Genomic DNA, 23,283 nt, shown 5'->3' with positions numbered 1-23,283 from the left:
TGTAAGCGGGGTTAGCTTGCAGGTAACTTTGATAGGATTTGGTCCAATGTTTAGAAAGGCAGATTTTGGAAAGATCTGAGGGTAAGCTTACTAACCACGAAGACGCAGGGGCTTGCCCCGGGAGGGAGGCAACAGGGGTCCCTCACTGCAGCTCCCAACACTTGCGGGATCCCGCTGACGTGGCTGGGCTGGTATCCTCTAGGGGTGGTACCAACTCCACGCTACCCCTGTATGATCTCCGAGCCTGAAGGCATTCTGTTTCTCCAGTTGCAGTGTGAGCACAGTGTGCCCGGCCTCCCTCCCTGGTGGTGGGCATGCACTTCCATGCACCTGTGGGAATTTCAATAGCAGGGAGGAGGGACGGACTCCCTGAGAGCAGGCAGAATGAGATCAAGGCTCTGAGGCCATTCTGCCTGCCATACCACTGCTGTCTGCCCACTCAGCTTTAAAAAGTCCTCACAGGCTGCTCCCCATGAGTACCCGTGGTCTGCGCTGTCTCCAAAGATCAAACTGTATTTCCTATTCTTCTGCTTTCCTACAATCCCTCCCAAGGGCACCAGGAGGGTCCTCACAAGCACCTGCTCTCACAGAGCCTGGGCAGGACGGGAAAGACGGGGCATGCTGAATTGCTTTTTCAGACTCAGCTTCTCCTCTCTGTTTTGGTTTCCTTTAGGTCTTTGGGGGAACAGAGCTGCTTCTTTATGGCTGCTATCATGCCTGTACCGGAAGGTTCCCAACCCTGCCGCCATTATTTTTCATTCTGGAGGCTTTTAAAAGTCAAGTCCCATCCTCCAAGACTCCTTGGTACACAACACAGAAGGAAGCATGGAAATCTTCAAATGATGTTGTCTGGAGCAGATGCTTGGGGCTTACACAAGGCTTCAAAGAACACAATTAAAATGCTATTTCCACGGCAAGGTGAGAATCTGAGGAAACTGGAATGATTTCTGCCCTATCTGGCCTGTGATCCTTGTGGAGGATGCCGATCTGCCCCCAGTCCCTGCTGGACCGGGACTAACAAACAGTGTGCACCAAGAGCACTGATCGCTTGCTTTGTTCTTCCATTTCGCCAGGGAAACATGAGAGCTCGCCCACCCGGCCTCAGGATGGAGGCTCGCTCCTTGGAGAGAAAACAGCCGCGGTGAAGGAATGACAGTGCAACTCAGGTTCTGCTCGGTCACATATTTTATTTATCCGGTGAAGGAAGAAAGAGAGGAGAGACAGAACTCGAAGGTGGCACAATTTCTGAGAGAACACCAAGGTCACGTGTTCCTTAGTCCAGCTTAAATCCACAGACTAAGTAAAAGTGCACAGGGGTGAGATGAGCATCTTGCTGGAGAATAAAACATCTTATTTGAGGAAGAAAACCCTTTTTAAGGTTAATATCTACTCACGGGTTTCTTATTTGAGGATGGCTTACTTTTGTCTTTATAAAAACACGACAGCACTGTATAAACTGCTGGGGTTGGATATTGAAAGGTGAGTAGCTGCTGATTCGGAGATTTTTCTGGGAGTCCAGATCTCAAACAGTCCCACTGAGGTGAGAGCCCTGGGGACATCGCAAACATGGCCCCGGGGAGACACGATGACACGCGGCAAAAGAGGAATCTCAGACACCACAGTCCAGGATCTCTGTCCTGTGGATGGAAACTGAGGCCGGGGGAGGTTAAACGGATCCCCCAAGGTCACACAGCTAGGTAGTAGTAGCTTCTCATTCTCCGGCTTTCGGACACTGCATAGATACTCCTAATGTTAATTTCTTCCCCAAGATTCTAAAGTTGGCAATTTTAGCTTTTCAAGTGAAAACACTGGAGAAAACAAAACAAAACCAAAAGAAGATTGGCAGAGAACTCCAATAAATTTGTATCCAATCTCAGTAACCTCATGTGAAGATTGAGTTAAAAGACGAACGTCTGGGTCAAAATCAAGGAGCTCGATTTTTCTATGAACACACACAACAGTATCTTACACGTAGTGAGACAGGAATAGAAGCAGCACCACACAAGAAAGATCAGGAAACCGATATTAGAAAATAAAACACACCACGTTAGCCGCTGGTCATCTGGTCTAAACCGGTGGGCGCTCTCCAGTAACGCGGGGAAATGACAGGGAGTCACGATATTTGAGAGGGGAGCTCCTGGGGGCTCCCGGTGGGCACACAGAGCACCCCCGAAGCAGCTCGGTGCATATGCACGGGTCTCCACGGGCATCACCTCCTCCGGAGCCCCTCCGGAACCGAGCCGATATGAGCTCACGCCCCGCGCTGCCCGCAGCCGAGCCCCGCCCTGGGGCCAGCCAACGCCCTAGCCCCATCATCTCCAAAGCCAGCCCCGCTCCCTGTGGATGAACACTGTGTGTGATCAGAGAGGGGGCCTGGGGTGGGAGGTGTCTCAGGTTGCTGAAACAGGCTGGACATTCTGGACCCTGGACAGAGTGACGGGAATCTTTGTTTCCCCGGGGCCCGGGGCTTTTGTAATGGGCTGGGTATGGCCCTTGATATCTGCGATGCGCTCTTTAAACTTTTGCTGAAGGAGCTTTTCCTCTTTGGAGTAGCTTTTCACGAACACTGACATCAGCAGGCACCCCGCCATGGACATGCCCCCGAGGCAGAGGAGAACGGCCCCGGCCAGCTTGCACACGTCAAGGGCTCCGTTGAACCGCACAGCGTGCGTGTCCACCACCACGAAGTCGGCTTCGCCAAAGGCTTCGATTTTGGGGGGCACCAGAAAGCCCACAGCCAGAACGGTCAGTCCGAGAATCACGAAGACTGTGCCGGAGATGAGTCCGACCTGGAGAAAGACACAGGGAGGCAAGACAGGGTAAGCTCAGCGCTTTGGCTCTCTTGAGCCCTCCAGAGCAGGACTTGGTTTCCGGGAGCAGTTAGTATTCCCGAGCACCCCAAATTTGTGATCATTTCCTAATGATAAAAGAAGGCGAAAGGACGCCCTTTCTGATTTTAACGCCAACCAGACACGGCAGCACTGCCTTGATTTTTCCTGTGAGCTTTCTCTTCGTACAAAGCTTTGCAGCTGACAAAGGCACCTTTGGTTTAGGCTGTCTCCTTCAGTCTCTGAGCAAGAGCAAAGCGGCCCCGATACCCGGGAAGAGCCTCACTCTATCCACTAGGTCCTGGAGCTCTCAGAAGCTGTTCCCCTACGGATGTAATCTGTGACACAGAACACCCACGTCGGACAAGCTCATTCCATGCCCGTCACAGACGGACACGAAACAAGTCCGCTTCATCGTTTTTTTTGCCTTTTTAAAAAGATTTTATTTATTTATTTGAGAGAGAGAGAATGAGAGAGAGAGAGCCTGAGAGGGGGGAGGGTCAGAGGGAGAAGCAGACTCCCTGCTGAGCAGAGAGCCCGATGCGGGACTCGATCCCAGGACCCTGGGATCATGACCTGAGCCGAAGGCAGTTGTTTAACTGACTGAGCCACCCAGGCGCCCTCGTCTCATCGTTTTGTCTAACAGACAAAAACAGGGTCATTGTGCAAAGCACAAAATATCCACAGCCTTTCCACAGCCTTCCCCCCGCCCCGCCCCCACTCCAGTAATACGAACAACAGCTGCTTCTTTACCCACTACAGCTTTAGTCTTACCCTAGTCTGTCCCTCCCTGTGGTAAGATTTATTATTTATTTATTTATTTATTGGCCAATCATAGAATTGGCCCTGATAATCCAGAGTGAACTCCACTCCGCCCACCCAAAGCCCACATCCTGTAACACATCCTTCCTCATATTCTTACTGAGATACCCCAGGAGACCCTCTGGTGTCACCTCTCTCACTGTGATGAGGGATCAACTCAACTTGTCCAACGTACCTGTATGTTTCCCGGTGATTTGGTTGGAGGACATTGGCAATCCGTGTAACTACCACCTCTTCCCCCAAGTTACTGGGAAGGAACCATAATTGCTAGTTTACAGGTCACCTCAAGGAGGGTGGGTCACTGGCCCGAGGATGGATGACAGCTAGCAGGTCACTGAGAAACTCCATTAGCTCCAGTTCGAATACAATATAACACACTGAAGCGGGAGAGGATTGCCTACCACCACCAGGTGGTTTGGAGGTTTGCAACGGACAGATTCAGGCTTGGGTTCCAGCACTGCCAACTAGTACTTCAATCATATAAGGAAAGTTATTTAAACACTTTCATCGTTAATTTCCCCATCTATAAAATGCTAAATGATCATCGGAGCTGTGGTGAGGACCAAGTGAGGCCATCCTTGAAGGCACTTAGCCCCGTGCCTGGTGAAGCGATACATTGTAATAAGTGGCTATTATTACATCTATTTGGAAATGCACCTCTTGTGAAATGATGCTACACTGGAACAGCATTATAACAATCTGAGCCCTTGAAGAACAGCTAATATAGTTATTTTTAAAATACATTTAAATACATTTCCTTCTGTTCCTAATTGTTTTTAGTTAGCATGACAAAGTAGGGAAAAAACCAAACGCACAACACCATTTTATCCTGAGCTTTGAATTTAAAGCATATATATTTAACTTATTTATTAAATCTTAGGGTAATACACTAATAAAGAAGGTTTGGATAATAGAAGGAAAACATATTCACAAATCCATCAGAGAGCTAGTATTACTGAGTATCTCTTATGACCTAGGCATAGTGTTTGATATATTTTTCACTTGATCCTCAGCAGCATCTTCTGAAAAGGAGGTATTTTTATTCCCATTTCTCCTGTAAGAGACCCAGGTGAGTGGGGCGGAAGAAGCATAGTTCAAGGTCCTGTAGCTAGCAGGTGGTGTGACTGGGCTCTAACCCAGGTCTGTGTGACCTCCAAGCCTCATACTCCCCTTTTATTCTCCCATGGTATTTCACCAATTACTATTTTGTATATTATCTGCTATTATTATTTTTTTAAATTACCACAGAGTTTTGGTCACTATATAGGGACAAATTTCCATTACGTAATATTGTAAAGAAACTAAAAAAAACCAGACTCAATATAATGTCTTCTGAAAAGAATAGAAAGTTTTCTATGTAAGACTTAAGTACTATAAGAAAAGTTGGGTTTGTAAAATATAACATTTTGGATGACTTTCTACATTTTTCTAAAAATAGTGGCAAATTCACCTCCAAAGCCTAACCATTCTTTGTAACTTAAAAAATGAGTCACATTGGAAAATTTGGAATGCATAAGCTAAATTAACATTAATATCCATGGTGACATGCTTCATATGTTACTAAATCCCCTTTTCCTCAAGAATTGGCACTCATCTTCAAAAACTGAGGACTGTAAGAATGTATCCATCGTATTTCTGAGGTTCTTAAGAGCGACTGAGGCCAGTGGTCCGTGTCTTCTATTTCTTTTTTTTTTTTTAAGATTTTATTTATTTATTTGAGAGAGCGAGAATGAGAGAGAGAGAGAGCATATGAGAGGGAGGAGGGTCAGAGGGAGAAGCAGACTCCCTGCTGAGCAGGAAGCCCGATGCGGGACTCGATCCCGGGACTCCAGGATCATGACCTGAGCCGAAGGCAGTTGCTTAACCAACTGAGCCACCCAGGCGCCCAGCGTGTCTTCTATTTCTGTCTTGCTCTCCGCATCTCTCGTTCCTGCCCTACACTCCATAAATATTCCTAACTGACTAACTTAAACGGCCAGACTGCTGACTACGGAGCCAGGTGACTGATTCTCAGAGCAGCCTGCTCCTCGACTGAGCAGTGCTTCATAGATTAAAATCCACTCTTGGACTCTCACTCAGAAGCTAACCGGCAAACTGTACCTCGCAGATGGCAGAAGCCCTGCTCACTTCAAGAACTAGAAAGTGGCTGGCCTCACTGAGCCTTCTCCCTTTTCCCCGTTGAATTGGAGTACCCGAGAGAGGCCTGCCATCTGTGGAGGGGAACACGATGGTGGCAAACAGCCAAGTCCCAGGATCCAGAAGGTGCCCTCCACGCAAGTCCAAAGAGGACCTCCAAGACATGTGCCCAGAGAGGACCCTAAACATTGTGAAAACCTGTCTGGGAAGGTTTGGGAGGCGGGTGTGGAGGGGCAGTCTTGGGACATAAAGGATGCTGTCTTAACTGAGCGTGGGACAGAGGTGATAAGGGATGCTGGGATGCATCTGCCTAACCCTGGTACCATCTTGGAGGATTGGAAGGAATAAAGATTTGGGGAGTGATGCCATACAGAACCATAAAAACAGTCTCAGGACACAGCTCTAGGTTGAAGTGGTCCTCGGTCTAAGAGAAAAGGGGGCTCTATGAAATAGAGTTTACAAAAGGCAACACAGGGGTCCCCAAGCATCTGAGAGTGCAAACAGCGCTGTGGGGGTCCATGCAGAGAGCTGGAATGCCACGGGGCCTGGCCGAGCAGCCCGGGGCAGCTGGTGGGTGGGCCGGCCCAGTGCCGAGGGAGAAGGGCCTCTCCCTGCTGCGACCGACCTTACAGACAGCAGCAAGGACAGTGACTTCTGAGGGCCGTCCTGGCTGTGGGGGCGTGTGTGAGAATCCATCAGCTGCCAGCCGGCACCTGCCGTGACTCGGACCAGCATCCCCACCATCATCTCCGTGTGAGCTGACAAGGTCGAACACACCTCCGTTTGCTCCAACAAAGCGGGGCTGGCAGCAGGAGCTTCCCAGCTGTCCTGGCCGAGGACGTGGTAATGACCGCTGGAAGCGGGAACCAGCGTGGCGGGAAGGACGGTGGGGGAGCTGAGGCAGCGGAAGGTGGAAGGAGCCATCTGGCTTCGAGGCAACACTCAGGGGAAGCACAGCAAGACGGAAGCGTGGCCCGTCTTCTTCATCAGCCCCACTCTGACCTCTCCTGAGCAGGACCTGGGCTCGGAGGGGTGTCCCCTGTGGGCAGTGACAGCAGATGCAACTCATCTTGTAGGGACACTGAGCTTCGCGGAGCAACCACCGATGCCCGGCTGGGGTCCCAGCCCACGCCCTCCAGGCATGATACCTGGTACCCTGAGCTCGGTCTCCCACCTGATGGAGGCTCGGTCCCTCCAGCATGGGAATGCACTCAATTGTTTCCATCTTCAAAGGCTATTCCAGAGCCCCGTGTCTCTCTCTAGCTACAGCTTGAACTCATCCAACACTTGATATTCAAGCTGAGTCCCACAATTTCACTGAAATTGGTTTCTCCGAGGTCACTAAAGTCCTCCTAATTGTCCAATCCCATGTGACCTCTTTCGAATAGTCTGCAGTCAGTGATGTTAGACACTTTCGTCTTCTTAAAAACCTTCACCTGACATAACTCTCTCTTGTTTCTACATCTGCATCCTTAACAACGCACTCTCAACCTGTTTTGCCAGATGTTTATTAAATTAATGGTGTTCCCCAGGGTTTCCCCCTTGATTCACAACTCTTGTTCAAGATGATCTCTGTAGGGTTGAATGTGTGGCTGTAGTTTAAACTCCTACCTATATGCCAACATCTTCCAATCCCCATCTCCAGCCTGGACTTCCTTCCTGGGCTCTAGCCCTGTATTTCTGGCAGCCAATGGGAAGATCTACACAAAAATGTCCCAAAGGCTCCTCAAACCCCAAATATTCAAAATGGCACCCCTTCCTTCCTTCTTTCCTCTCTTCCTCCCTCCCTTCCCTTCATTCCTTCCTTCCTACTTTCTCTGTGTTCCTGCCATCCACCCATTCACTGAGCCCCTCTCATTTCTAGTATAAAACCAACTCTGCAACCTCTAGCAAAACTCTGAAGAAAAATCTAACACAGAAGTTTAAACTCTGACTTAGCTCAGGGGGGAAACTAGAGATCAGGACAGATAGGAGGAGGGTCTTGGGCGAAAAGAGAGAGGCCAGTGTGTCTCCTGTTCAGAGAGGCTGTGGAGGAGGCGGCCTTACCTCGTACCTGCACATCGCTGTGGGGACACCGTCTGAGGGGTTTCTAGGATGGGTTGAGGAGAAGGTAAGAAGGAGGGTGACTCTGAGGGGAGGAAAGATGAATGGGGTAAGGAGATTGTTCTCCTTAGTTTATACCTCCCTCACTGAGGTGATTTGCTGCACAATCAGGTGGCAACAGCTTTCCTCAAGGTCGAGTGCAAGTCTAAGAAGAAAAGTCCCACCACAGCCAGTTTGATTCCTGGGCAGTGCGTGGCAAGGGGTCGGTGGGAGCACGTCACAGAGACTTGCAGGTGGCAGGAGTTTTAGGCACTGGGATAAAGGAGGTGTGGCTGAGGCAGCTGGGGGTAGACCCTGTGAGGCAGAGTGTGTGTGTGTGTGTGTGTGTGTGTGTGTTAGGGTGGTGTTTATCATGCTGGATGGTAACTGTCTGCAGACACGTCCGCCTTCCCTCTTTGCGAACTCCTTCAGGTCAAGGCTGTGTCTAAGTCACAGGTGAAGAACAGCATCTTATTCACAAATGAATCCCAGAGCCTGCCCCATAACCATGCACATAGTGGACATATAAGCATATGTAGAAAGAAAGAATGAATAGCATTGTGAGATCCAGGCCATATGGACCCACGTGACAGGGCAAAGACTCTACCTCAAGCTCATTAGACTCCAGTCTCCATTCTCATTACGCCCCTCCAAGCTTCTGGCCCAGTGCAGCATCCTAGCCTCTAGCAAGAAACCAACAATCCCTCAGCACCACTTTATTGGGAATGGGGAGAGGGGAAGTCCATAACTTGAACCACCCACAGATGCAGTTTGAAATGAAAGAAAAAAAAATCACAAAAACGAATCATGATTAGAAACATGTGCACGATCATTGTCTTTCTCTGTACTGATACAAAGCATTTCATAAATCCCACTGAGACGGATTCACTTGTCCTTCCTAGAAGGAAACCAAAGAACATTTAGTTTATTCCCTTGGTAGAGGGGAGGTCTCTAAGACAGTGACTTCTTAGGTGATTCAGGTTGACTCTAAGCTTCGGAATGCCAGTCTTGTGTTTTGTGATTAGGATCTGAGTCTAGGATTTGGATTTTGCTGGAATATAATCTCTATGTGAGGCCATGGACTTTTGCCTGTTTCTAGTCCCTAAAGTAGGTCCAGCACAATGGGGAACAGATACTTTTGAATCTTGTTTGTGTAAAATAGAAGAGAGAATTCTGAAATCTGAATTCTGGGGTTGGTAATTTACTGTGAGTTCTTTATTTTAAATCCATACCTACGTATTATTTGATGGATTTATAGCTTCTCAAATCTCCTGACTGGTAGTGCCTTGGAACGGTGGGAATGGTTTCAATATTCTCCATGACAGTGGTATTTCAGGCCCTTGGCACAACGGATCTGTCAGGCAAATATTTGTTTTTTTGACACATAAGGAAGCAGCCACCCACTTAACTGGGTAAATACAAGATGTGCCAAGCTTGGCTATGTATTTCATCAGTCCAAGCCAGTAAGGATTCATCAGAGATGACATTTCCACAGGGCAAGGGCGCTGGCTCGATCAATTTTAATACAGAGTACCTGACACTTGTAAGATATTGAATTAACACAGGTCTTGGGTAATCCATGTTAACAACTGTGTTGCCCAGTACTTTATTTATTAACTAGATTTCAAATTTTCTTTCCACTTCAGGATCCAGTGTTTCATAGGACCTCTGATAGTAGGAGTTAATACACTGAATGCTTGATTGCATACAAGACATCTTACTTAATTCTCACAGCTTTACCTGGTAGGTATGATAAGCATCACCACTGGGGCCCACTAAGGTCAATTAACTTGCCCAAAGGTACAGTGCTGTTAAATGTAAGAGCTGAGGTTTGAACCCGTGTAATCTGAGGACAGAGTCTATGCTCATAAGCATTATGTCACATTGCCTCTTGTTAAACTATATTGCCAATAAATTGTTAAGTTTATGTCAACATCAATGTAAAACATTCTGGGATCTTTTGGGAGAAGATTGGGGACGATTGGGATCCCCGAGCTGAGGCCCCACCTAAGGTTGTACCTTCTCAGCCTCCCTCCCTAAATCCTCACCCTTTTCTTGATCTCTAAATGTTCAGACATCTCGATGCCCTCTTCTACGTCCATACTCTCTTCCTGGGTCATTTTATCTAGTTTGATGCCTCTTATGTATTCTGTATGTCAGGGACTCCCAATCTATGAGCTGCATTTCAATTACCACTAGAGATCCCCACTCACATGTCTGATAGGCAATCTCCAGCATATCATGGCCAAACTCAGACTCTTGGTTCCCCACCATTCCCACTGCTCTCCCAGTGTTTTCCTCCCAGAAAATTATAACATCATTCAGTAAATAGCTCAGGCTGCAAGCCTTCGAGCCGTGCTTGACTCTTTCTCTCTTGTCTACTTCATCAGCACGTCCTGACAGCTTGGTCTTCAAACTTTATGCTAATTCAGACCACTTCTCACCATCTCTACCAACACCACCCTACTCCAAGCCATCATCATCTCTTGCCTGGGTGCTGTCAGAGCCTCCCAGATAACCTGGATGCCTCTACCCTTGTCCTCCTATAATCTATTTTCCAAACTGTAGTCAGCACGATCCTGTTGAAATATTAGTCCGATCATGTCACTCCTCTGCTTAAAATGTTCAAGTGGCTTCCCATATCTCTCAAGGTAAAAGCCAGTGTCCTCATTATCATCTACAAGGTGCCACACAAATCATCTGTGTCCTGTTATTTTTCTGCATTCATCACTTGTCCTTTTTCTCCTCTCATTCCACTCTAGCCAGACTGGAACTCTTGCTATTTTTCAAGCACACGAAATTGGTTCCCATTTCAGAGCTTTGGACTTGCTATTTTCCCAGCCCAGAAGGACGTTCAGCCAGGTCATCTTATGGTCTGCTCCCTCAGCTCATCCTGGTACTTGCTCAAATGTTGTCTCCTCTGAAGGGCTGTCTACAAACAGCATACTAAATACCAGGCCTCCATCACTCCCTACTGTCTTGTCCTGATTCATTTCTCTCCACAGCACTTGTTATCACCTGACCTTCTAGTATGTGGTTTATTCATTTACGGTCTGTTTTCCCTGATAGGTTGCAAGTTCCAAGAGGGCGAGGGCTTTTCCTTCTCATCACTTTAATTTCTAGCACGTTGCAACTTCTCGACACAGAGTAGGTGCTCACTAACCATATGCTGAATGACTGAGTACATTGTCTAATGAGGTGCTTTCATGAGAAGAAGCTGAAGCTCACAGAGCCTCATGATCACGTCTGGTAGAGGTACAGAGGCACACGACCATTGTATTATGTCTCAGCATCAACTCTCAATACCCAACGATTTCTTTTTAATACTTGTTGCAATTTGTCAAATGATACTTACCAAGCCTATAGGGGAGGCTGGGAGCATATAACGTTTTGCCTTCGGGTGGCTTCACAGCTGGTGAATTTAGCGGCACATCAATAACAGTAGCAACAATAATAATTAATGATGACATTTATACGTATTTATGTTTAACCTGCAAATCAACCACTGTGCTGTGTTCAGGGGCTTTCTTCAGCCCAAGGTTTATATTCTCCCTTTCTTTTTTTTTAATTTTTTTATTGTTATGTTAATCCCCATACATTACATCATTAGTTTTAGATGTAGTGTTCCATGATTCATTGTTTGCATATAACACCCAGTGCTCCATGCAGAACGTGCCCTCTTTAATACCCATCACCGGGCTAACCCATCCTCCCACCCCCCTCCCCTCTAGAACCCTCAGTTTGTTTTTCAGAGTCCATCGTCTCTCATGGTTCGTCTCTCCCTCCGATTTCCCCCCCTTCATTCTTCCCCTCCTGCTACCTTCTTTTTTTTTTTCTTTCTTAACATATATTGCATTATTTGTTTCAGAGGTACAGATCTGAGATTCAACAGTCTTGCACAATTCACAGCGCTCACCATAGCACATACCCTCCCCAGTGTCTATCACCCAGTCACCCCATCCCTCCCACCCCCCACCCCTCCAGCAACCCTCAGTTTGTTTCCTGAGATTAAGAATTCCTCATATCAGTGAGGTCATATGATACATGTTGGTGGGAATGCAAGCTGGTGCAGCCACTCTGGAAAACAGTATATTCTCCTTTTCTAAGGGAAGAAGACTGCACTTACGATCATCAAGATGGATGCACACAGAGAGGCCCAGACCTCTCAGTTCTTCCTAGCTACAGGATTTACCATATTCAGTAACGTTTCCATTTCTTGACTTACAAACATGTTCTGTTCTTACCTTCCAGAATAGTGAGCTCCACCTATTAGGTGATCTCTGGATCTGGAAATCATCCTCATACTCCCAGATCGAGGTGGTACAGTCCTCATAAAACTGATGCAGGTAGGACCGGACTCCGTAGCGCTGGTACCTGCCCTCGGTAGCAGCCTGTGCCTGCTTGGACCCACAAATGTTGCTGCAAGAACTCATCCTTCCCAGCTGGAATGACAACATCCACAGGCATCAGCCCCATGAGCTCTGGCTTCAGGATTAAAAGGCATATTAAAGGTGAGAACCGGGCTGAGTACTGTTAGTCTATTTGAACAATGCTCTTTTCTTAAGAGAAAAGACATTTTTTAAAGACCTGCCTTTCTTTCTTATAAGCCGCTCTGCTTTTCGACTCAATGCAAAAAATACCCCCAAACACTCGATGACTAGAAACTGACTCTCCATAAATGAAATGAGACATAACAGCACAGCTCACTTAAATTATGCAAAAAGGGAAGCATGAAGCACATGAAAAATGGCAACAGAGAAGCCGAGATTTTCATTGTCTTGACAAGAAATCCTTAATCTCTTAGAAAGCAGTAGTCTTTACACTTACATGTTAAAGAATTAGGTGGGTACTCTCACTTGCTAGAGATGGAATTTTTCTTGGATTGTCCTCTCGGATGCTTAACCACGTTCCCTGGTGGAAAATACATGGTGTTACTCTTTAGCAGTCTGCAATTTTGCTTGCAGACCTCATGGATCTTGCTCTCACATTTTAGCTAATTGTCACATTGTAAAGAAGCTGTGTTTGAAGGCTGCTGAGCAACTTACGCTTCATGCTTTATTAATCACGAATGGCTCAGCCAATACTTTACACCTCACCAACTCTAACACTAGATCTTTCAGTCATTATTTGTGGACCCATCTGTCCATGCGGGATGATAGAGCAGAATGGAGAGTGTAGATCCAGCCTTTCAACATGTTGCATGAAGTGTCTACTCTACACAAGAGGCCAGGGAATTGTTAAATGGAACTATGCTCCAGGTGGGTTGTCTGGGACTTGGTCTTCTTAAGATGGAAATTTCCACTTGATTTGACCTAATCAGTACCCTTAGAGAGAAGCATTTGGTTATTAATTCATGTAAAAAAAAAAAAAAAAAAAGAAGGAATTGCTGAGGGACAGCAATTTTGGTAAGGAAATTTTTAGTAATTCTCTGTTTGGTGTTTGGTTTTCTTTTCTCCATACAGGCAGATACATATGTAGCTGGAAATGTGAAATAATTTTTTTTTTTAGATTTTCCAGTTATCCTCCAGATGGTTTTCCCTGTGTGGACATAGTCAGTCTCAAGATGATAAAACAAGAAGCTATGTAGAAAGGTATTTTCCCATTGAACCAAATTCTCTCAGGACTTGTCCTGTAATCCAGGCTAACAGAAGACATATAAAATGTTTCCTATTCCTTATCCAGAAACCATGTCATGATGTTTATCTACAAGGAAAAAATTAACTCAAGCTGCCAGCAAGTGCCGCTGTGTAGACACTGAGTTTGGTTGGATAGAATTAAGGGGCTAAAATCAAGGTTGAAGCCATGGATAGTTAGCATTGTCCTGTCCCATGGCCACAAAGTGAATCCATAAAATTATCTTGTAGTGTGTGCTCTTAGCCAAAAAGGCATTCTGGTTAGAAAATGTCATCAAATTCAGGAAAAAAAAAATATGGCCCTGATCTTAGAAAAATGATGCAAATTGGTGCTACTGATGGTGACCAATACTCTCATCTTTTTAAGTGTTGGTCAGTATTACATTCAGGGCCTTCCTCCCTTTTTCAGATATGGCAGCCAGGAGAGATGACCTAGGAAGAGAGAGCAGGGAAGGCAATACAAAAATTTCTTTTTTTTACTTTTTAACATTTCAGAAGGATATTATTTCATAAAATATAAAGATTTTAGAATGTACTTCGCCTGATTGGAGTGGCAAAATGTGATGGGTCAAGTTCTTTTGTTAACCTAGTTTTCATATTTTAAGTGTTAGGATGATCTCTTTGGTACCTTTAAATTAATGCCTTACAATGAAGATGATTAATAAAGGTCTATTAGTAATGATACATAAGTAGAGTAATTTTATTTTTTAAAAGATCTTTAATTTATTCATTAGAGAGAGAGAGAACAAGAGTACACGCAGGGGGAGTGGGAGAGGGAGAAGCAGACTCCCCGCTGAGTAGGGAGCCTGATGTGGGGCTCCATCCCCGGACCCTGGGATCATGACCTGAGCCAAAGGCAGATGCTTAACTGACTGAGCCACCCAGGCGCCCCCATAAGTAGAATAATTTTAAAGGTACATTTTAAAAAAGACATTCTAATAAAATTTTGATCAAGGGGCACTGTGTGTTATATGCTACTGATGAATCACTGAACATTACATCTGAAACTAATGAGGTACTCTATGTTGGCTAATTGAACTTAAATTAAAAAAAGAAAGTAATTACTGATAAAAAATTTTTGATCAAGGGGAGAACGGATTCGTGCTTTACTAATTCTGCTTTGTCATTGAAGAAACTGAGGCACCAAAAAGTCATCTGCTAAAGGTGACACCCTGAGTCAGGGAGCAGATGAAAGATGACAACACAGAAAGTAAGAGTATGGACTGAATCATGTACTTGCATAAGCAGACCAAGTCATCCAGATATGTATTTTCAGGTTTTCTATAAAACATCAGAGACTTTAACATGGAGAAAGGACAAAAATAGATAGGACCGGAGCACAAAGAAATTCCTCATAGCAACAGGATGAGGTTATTCTTCAATGCTGAAGTCCCTCTTGCTCAGGGGTGGAGGTTTGATGCAGAACTGGACATGTGACATGATGTAGCTCCTCCCCGCACAGCTGGTTTCTGGCACACGGGGTCGAGTGTTTCTGCATTATAGGATGGAACTCAGGAGTCCAACTTCGTTAAACAAAATATGGGTTCAAATCATAAAAGAGATAGAAAGTGTCCTAAACAAAGGTTTTTGAGCCTGAGGGATGGATGGCTCTACTCTAAAGTCAGAACAGATTTTTAGTGATGCTAGATCCGTGCCAGGAAACGAATCTCAAAGAGCCTTACTTTCTTCTGCAGGCATAGGAAGCACAAGAACACGGCCTGTGCTGTGCTAACCACACAGGGCAGAGAATGGGTTCTAATCCTAGTTCTTGATCTACAACGTTTTGGTCATGACATCGCAGGTAAACTCATTCACCTCCCTGGCCTACGGTTTTATCGTCCTTAAAATAAGATGGTTGGGCCAGATAGCCTTGAATTCCTTCCAGATATAGTTTTCCAGGAGTCTCTGGCCATGAATTTAAGGAATGAGTCAATTATTTTTGTTGGATAAACAACTGGTTTACTGATTTCCCATTTCCTCCCATACTCTCATTGACTGATTGTCTGACTGTCCCCAATTCTTTATCATTATAGTATACGTGAAGCTTTGGTTTACAAGAGCATATAAGTGACTAGTTAGGTCAATTACTTGGATTGTGTACATTCCTAAATAGTACAAGTGTATCTCAGATATTGCAGGTTTGGTTCCAGACCTCCACAATAAAGCAAATATCATATAAAACAAGTCAAATGAACTTTTTGGTTCCCCAGTGCATATAAGTGTTATTTTTACACTATACTGTAGTCTACTAAGGGTGTAATAGCATTATGTCTATTAATTTAAAAATTCCTTATTGCTAGAAAATGCTAACCATCATCTAAACTTGCAGCAAGCCATAATCTTTTTGCTGGTGGAGGGTCTGTCCCTTGGTGTTGACGGCTGATCAGGGTGGTGGTTGCTTAAAGGTGGGGGTGGCTGTGGCAATTTCTTAAAATAAGACAACAATGAAGTTTGCCATATCAACTAATTCTTCCTTTTACTTAAACTCCTAATAGCCACTGTAGAGGTATCAATTGCCCTAATTTCAATATTGCTCTGTCTCAGGGAACAGGGGTCCCAAGGAGAGGGAGAGAGACAGAGGAACGGCTGGTTGATAGAAAAATAGGAACACACACATTTATCGATTAGGTTTGCTGTCTCATATGGGCGTAGTTCCTGGTGCCCCCAAACCATCACAATAGTAACATCAAAGATCGCTGATCACAGATTGCTGAAACAAATACAGCAATAATGAAAAAGTTTGAAATATTGCAGGAATTACCAAACTGTGACACCGAGACATGAAGTGAACAAATGCAGTTGGAAAAATGGTGCTTGGTAGACTTGTTCGATGCAGGGTCGCCACAAACCTTCAATTTGTAAAAAACACATTATCTGCAATGCACAGTAAAGTGACATGCAATAAAATGAGGTATGCCTTTAGTCCCTGGGGACCTTAGAGGTTTCATACATCTTTCCAGATATATAACTTACTGGATTCATTCTTAGAGGAGAATGATCGCTAGAAAGAAGTTTTAAAATGTAACAGGTTACAGTGAGAATTTTGCACCTACAAAAATGCAACAGAGTTACAATTCCTCATAGGGAAGCCAGTAACTTTTTGTCCCAACACAGAAAATGTTACAGTTATTTAGAATCTACTTGATTGATTGACACTTCCAGTATCATAAAGAGGATACATGATGTCACTTCACAAAGCCCCCTTTAAAAGCTGGGCAATTATTATACAATAAACTAGGGCTGAGAAGAAATGGAAGGTATGTACAAAGGCTTTTCAGCTTGGCTCAGCATTTACTTAGTGAGCAAGGTTTCATGAGAAATCTGGTGCTTGTATTGGAATGGCTATAGCTAGAGTAGCTGTTGCAAAAACAGTAATGATCTATCTGTGACTCCTGTTAAGTGATGGATTCTGGAGATGGCTTTTCTTTAGAGAAAGCCTTAACATCCCAGGAAGTGCATGAAGGGGGGGTGGGGGAGCGAGTGAAAATATTTTCCAGTATTGCACTTAAATGAGTCCATGCGAGTATTCCTTTTATAAACAGCCTAGCTCCTGTTTGATTTTGTGTCCTCGCTGCCCACATGGCCATCATGATGGAGTGCGAGCAACATTAGCATTTGGCTGTTTGGTCATCTATGAAGAGGGAGTTATTTTCACTCTCCCTGAAGGACATTCTAGGTGCTAATTAGTGGGGATCTGTGCATGGTTTTCTTCTTTTTATACTCTGTCTATGGTATCTATCTCAATTGCATGCATGGTTATACATTTAAATGGATATTCAACTCTTGGCAGCCCAGCACACCTGGCATGTCCCATGACCCACAGGAGGAGAAAATCATGCCTTAACTCCCCTCCCAAACCCTCCCGAGAGGCTCCCTACAATTAGCTTGTTCAGTGCCAGCCCTCTATCCCTCTCTATTCTCTTGTCCAAATTTGTTTCTTTTGATAGTGCTTTTTACCATCTGATGCTTCCTTATGTGGTTTATTTGTTCATGGTCCGACAGACTATGTACATGAAGGACTGTAAGTTTCCTGAGGGCAGGGCTCTTTCTGTCCTGGTGACAAGCACTTCGAAATTTCTTGGGAAAAAGCTGTACATGGGTTGGTGTGGATGATGGTCTGAGTCATCCTTCCTTTTTCATTCTTCCCCTTTCCTTGTTTTTACAGCACTAATTATGTGCCGGATTATGTGAGATAATAAAGATGAGCAGGGCACAGTCTGCTCTCAGTGGGCACTTAGATTAGAAAGAGAAACACTGCTGAAGCAAGAAGGGCAACAAAACGGGCACCAAGAACAGATATTTGCTGGGATGCCAGGATGGCTCAGTTGGTTGAGTGTCCAACTCTTGATTTTGGCTTAGGTCATGATCTCAGGGTCATGAGATCAGGCCCCATTTCAGGCTCCATGCTCAGTGGGGAGTCTGCTTGAGAGTCTCTCTCTGCTCCTTTCCCCACTCGTGTACATGCTCTCTCAAATAAAAATAAGTAAATCTTAAAACAAAAAACAAAAAACAAAAAACCCAGGTATTTGTAGCTGAGGGAGTGAAAATGTTGAGAATCCTTCGAATAATTCCTCTTTTTAAAAAAATTTTTTTCTTTAAATTCAATTGAGTTAACATATAGTGTATTATTAGTTTCAGGGGTAGGATTAAGTGACTCATCAGTTGCATATAACACCCAGTTCTCATTCCCTTACGTGTCCCCTTTAATGCCCATCACCCATTTACCCTATCCCCCGCCCCCAGCTTTATTTTCCTATAGTTAAGAGTCTCTTATGGTTTGTCTCCCTCTCTGATTCCGTCTTATTTTATTTTTCCTTCCCTTTCTCCCTGAACAATTCCTCTTTCAGCAAGTAAACCCATACAGGTACTATTATGATCTCTACATGTACCAATATGCTACAGTATCAATTTGTTGGACATTTGAACCTCAGTCAAATAAATGCAATTATTTTTTATTTTACTTAAAAACCGTTTATAGCCATGAAAACAGAAATAAGTCTTTATGTCTCACGAAACTTCAAGAACATCACAGACTCTATATTATTTGTCTTCATGGTCTCCTTGAGAGAAGAGAGGCAGAAAATTGAGGCACAAAAAAGATTAGTGTTTTCCCATGGCTTCATGTGTGAGTCAGTTGTGAGACCAGGCCCTGTTCTATTTATTCTCGTTGAAATATCATTCGATTTTTTCATACTGCTTTTCTCTCCCATAAAAGCCTTCTGAGATAATGAGAGCCACTTTTCTACAGAGCCACTGCTCAGGTATAGGTCCAGAGCTGCTTTAGACCATTTATCCAACACCAAACCAAAAGGTCAATTTGCTTAAAGGACTCAGTCTCAGCATGGATGCAGGAAGGCATGAAAGCCTGCTAACAGCTCTTTCATTTTTAAATCAGGCATTCTAGAATTGTATAAGCATGACCTTAAAACTTGAAAATGTGTTTCTGCCAAAAGATCTTTGCGGAGGTATTTTATGTTCTTGGAACAGTGGTAGAGATTGTGGCTCTATATTATGAGCTTTTTTTTTTTTTTTTTTTTAAAGATTTTATTCATTTATTTGAGAGAGAGAATGAGAGAGAGAGCACATGAGAGGGGGGAGGGTCAGAGGGAGAAGCAGACTCCCTGCTGAGCAGGGAGCCTGATGTGGGACTCGATCCCAGGACTCCAGGATCATGACCTGAGCCGAAGGCAGTCGCTTAACCAACTGAGCCACCCAGGCGCCCCTATTATGAGCTTTTTAATACCTTCTAAGTCAGAAGGTATGCAGCCACTTTTATAATTTTTTTAAAGACTTATTTGTTTTAGAGAGAGAGAGAGATTGAGAGAGAGAGAGAGTGCAGACACGAGTGGGAGGGGCAGAGGGAGAAGGAGAGAGAATCTCAAGCGGACTCCATGCCGAGCATGCAGCCGAACGCAGAGCTTGATCTCACAACCCTGAGATCATGACCCGAGCTAAAACCAAGAGTTGGCCGCTTAACCAGCTGTGCCACCCAGGTGCCCCCACTTTTATAATTTTTAAAAAAGGGGTAATGATATGTAATTACCTAATTACTTCTTCAAGATGTGTGGTTTCTTTTTTTTTTTTAAAGATTTTATTTATTTATTTGAGAAAGAGAGAGTACAAGGAGAGGAGGGGCAGAGGCAGAGGGAGAAGCAGACTCTCCGCTGAGCAGGGAGCCCGATGTGGGACTCGATCCCGGGACCCTGAGATCATGACCTGAGCCGAAGGCAGACGCTTAACTGACTGAGCCACCCAGGCGCCCCTTAAGATGTGTTTTTAAGTAAGGTATACAAAGTCCAAAATCAAAATGAGAAGAGAAAAAGAACTCATATTCTCTTTAAACCTCTTCTTTAACTACGTACAAACCACAGGGTGCTTATGAATTTGCTTGTGACAAGGATGGAGTCTTACCTTTGAAGTCTTCCTCTTCCTCTTCTCTTTGTTTAGTCTTTGGCCTTTCTTTTTAACGGCACATCATCCTTCAAACCTATTTAAGAAAAGAAAAAATCTCTGCAGAATGTGATACAGATAAAAATCAAAATTTCATAAGCCATTCTTATGACCGGTGAAAAGTCATTTTAATGTTGACAAAAACATTGACAAAGGACTTCTTGCTGAAGAGCAGGAAGATATTTGTTTTTAACAAAAGTACACATATTTCATAACTTTTTAATGGTCTCTCAGGAGACTTTATAGGATAAATGAGACAACATAAATGAATGGGCTTTGTAAACTACAACACACTATGCGAATGCTATTCTTATTTTGATATAATCATATTCTGCACAGTCAGTAATACAATTAGACTAATACATTTGTATTTTAAAAATTCTAAATAAAAAGTTTATTTGCTCCCTAGATACTCCAGAACTGATCTGTTTGGTGCCTGTTCCATTATATTGTAAAATAAATTAATCTTATAGCCACTGTATTTTCTGATCTGTTTACATGCATTTTAGACTTATTAAGGTTCTTTAGATGATTTACTCATTGGGTTGATTTTTTACTCCTGTATCCATTTCTTCCTATCATGATCATTTTACTTTCCATCTGCCTAAGAGAAGCAGGTGCCCATGCAAGATTTAATTAAAACCCCACCACCAGTTAGAGAGCTCCTGGCTTCCTACATTACTCTACTCATGTGAAATAAAAGAATAGCTGGGCGATATTTTTCAAGAGGTCACTAAAAATTCTTGCTGACGATCAGTTCCCCATCCATTTGGAAGAAAACCTCAAAGACTTGAGGTGAGCAAGCCCACTTGAGGCCTGACAGACTGTTTTCGGTATTTTCCAGTTTCAGTCTATATGAGCCATAGTCAAACCTTCTTCAAGACTCATTTCCTTGCCCTAAAATTTTATTTTGCTGGTGGTATGTGAGCAGATGGGGGGGGGGGGGGGGGAAGCCAATTATATTAGGATCCCGGATCTGGATAAGCGAAGGAAAAACAAGTCTCCCCCCAACCCCCATCTGTGCCTCTCTCTCAGTTAAATGTCCCTTCTGTTTGTTTGTCTCCTTGCCCCTTTTCTCTGAAGGAAATGACTCCACATGCCCTTCACCAAAGGCGGGCCTGGTCTGGAGCCCGGGGATCTCTCCAACGTGCTGAAAACATTTCTGCTACAGAGCCAGGAACCAATTAAGTAAACACCAGCAGTTTAACTCCAGCTCTGTTTTCTTGGAGGTCCTCAGCTTTGCTCTGACCCCCTCCCAACGCCTCTTTCTCACAACACAAAGAAGTAGGTCCTGAGATTATATCAAAGCACTCACATATCTTTGAATATGGCAAAGGATTGGGGAGGGCAAAGGGGGGGGGGTTAATTCAGCTTGGAAAACAAATCAAACCAGCTTTGCAGACTGCAAATACGTATATTTGACTCTTGCCTAATACATAACTTTTCTTGGATCCCGGGAAAGAAACTCTTAAGTTTGCCCTGTATACCTCCCCAATTCTTACGTAACACAAACCACAAACCACCAAAGCATGGAGTTGGCTACCCCTAATTTGGATGTGTTCACGGATTTTAATATGCATGATCTTTGTAGAGATTTGAGCGCCTATAATAAACGTGAATGAGTAAGGTGTGTGTGTGTGTGTGTGTGACAGACACAGAAAAACAGAACATGAATATGTGTGCGTGAGGAGAGAGGAAAGAGGAAGGGAGGAGCGGGAGAAGTGGAGAAAGACAAATGGAGCTCAGAAAACCTCGCCTGGGCTCCGCGTGGCTTTACCTGCCCCCTCCGATCCCCCGACCCGTGGAGCAAGTGCAGCCAGCTAGCCGCAGATCTCTCGCCGGGGTCCCATCGCCGCCGCCGCTCCCGCCGCTCCCGCCGCTCCCGCCGCCCTGCGGAGCTCAGCCCGCGCGTGATTGACAGCTGGGCGGCCGCCGGAAGCGCCACGTGCGTCCGCGGGGCGCGCTCGGGCGGCGCGTGGGCGGGGCCCCGCCGGGCGCGTGCGCCAACCCCGTTCCGGGCCTGGCCGCGCCAGGGGGGGCGGGGAGGGAGGAAGCTGCTGGCAGTCCGCGTTGGGGGGGCGCCAGCTCTGTCCTTCTGCAGTCCTGGTGTCTGGTCCCCCCCCCCCCCCCGGTGTCTGGCCCAGCAGGTGCACCACACGGTATTTTTTAAGTGGAGAAGGCAGGCCGACCTGAGGTGTGCTTCTTGCACACACCCCCCCCATTTGGGATACATTTGGGGTATGCAGAGGTGTCTCTGGACCCTGAGTTTTGTCCTTGATGAGGCACGCGAGGCGAGGAGCTCCGCTGGGCTGGCAGAGCGCGGCCCTGCTGAAAGAACCTTCTGGCTTTGGCACCACTGGGCACTTTGAGTCCCTCACCTCGCCCCCGACCCCAACGTCAGGGACTCCCCATGGGCGCGATGGAAGAACGATGAAGAGTGTGAATTCAGTGATGATATTCAAGAAAAAAAAAAAAAACAAAACAACCCCCACACACAGATGCGTGAAAGCAAGAACACACTAGAAATCACCTGTGAAACGTCTCAGAAAATGTGTGTAGGTGTGGGCAGGTTAGCGTGTAAATACAGTGACCCCTGCTTCGGGAGACTCTGCAGACCCCTGGTAAGTGGCATTTAATGGAAATGATTGCTGAAATAGTTAATATTTGCCCAGCCATTCTACACATAGGATAACAGCACCTCAGTTTACCTAGTGCTTACTATGTGCCTGGCAGGCACTGCTTTAGGCACATTAATGTATCTATTAATTATAAACATATTAAATCCTCACAGCAGCTCTGTGTGTGTGTAGGGGGTATTCTTTATTATCCCAATTTTACAGTTTACAAGGAGGCCGAGGTGTAGGGAGAAGTGGCTTGCACCCACGATGACAGGCTCACAATGACTTGTCACAGGTCCCACATCTCTTACATGGGAGAGGAGGACTGGAATCTATAGATTTATCTCCTGGACAGGACTTAGGGTAAAAGGGATACTTTGCCTGAAAAACACGAAGAAGCAACTCCAGTTTTACTAAACAGGGGACAGACCAAAGCAAATGCTGAGCAAATGCTTCGAGGGGAAGGAACCACAGGGATGGCTGTGTGTTCTCGGTTCTTCTGGTTCTCAGCTCTTGCCCCAAGTTTCAACACTACTTTTCGACACCGTTGAAACCTGTAGGTCCTTCCTGGTCTTCAAAATGTACATCTTTAAGGAGTTTTGACACGTTGCTTGTTAGCTTGCTTTTCTCATATTCAGTGAGTGGACCTGATGAACATTTGTTGATTCTTGTGACATGGCTGTTGTGTTTTCATCCTTGAAAGACAGGAAGAAT

General features: G+C 45.1%; 1 protein-coding gene across 1 annotated transcript; it reads right to left on the bottom strand.

Moving 5' to 3' along the window:
• Nucleotides 1–1,167: 1,167 nt before the first annotated feature.
• NRSN1 (neurensin 1) lies at nucleotides 1,168–21,853 on the bottom strand. Its single transcript, XM_032424833.1, has 5 exons — nucleotides 21,729–21,853; nucleotides 19,913–19,988; nucleotides 12,696–12,779; nucleotides 12,113–12,310; nucleotides 1,168–2,789 (listed from the first exon to the last, which is right to left on the bottom strand). Exons 4-5 carry the CDS (start codon nucleotides 12,299–12,301, stop codon nucleotides 2,391–2,393), a joined length of 588 nt encoding a protein of 195 aa, XP_032280724.1. The 5' UTR covers nucleotides 12,302–12,310; nucleotides 12,696–12,779; nucleotides 19,913–19,988; nucleotides 21,729–21,853; the 3' UTR covers nucleotides 1,168–2,390.
• Between the last annotated feature and the right edge of the window lie 1,430 nt (nucleotides 21,854–23,283).

This window comes from Phoca vitulina, unplaced genomic scaffold (genome assembly GCF_004348235.1).
Source record: "Phoca vitulina isolate PV1807 unplaced genomic scaffold, GSC_HSeal_1.0 scaffold31, whole genome shotgun sequence".
Taxonomy (NCBI): Eukaryota; Metazoa; Chordata; class Mammalia; order Carnivora; family Phocidae; genus Phoca; species Phoca vitulina.
This window is presented reverse-complemented; position numbering and strand designations above follow the sequence as displayed.

Excerpts from the sequence above, each read along its gene's own strand:
- NRSN1 (XM_032424833.1), bottom strand. The coding sequence starts at position 12,301 with ATGAGTTCTTGCAGCAACATTTGTGGGTCCAAGCAGGCACAGGCTGCT. Across the intron at positions 2,790-12,112 it reads GGAGCTCACTATTCTGGAAG|GTCGGACTCATCTCCGGCAC; the intron begins GTAAGAACAGAA and ends GTCTTTCTCCAG.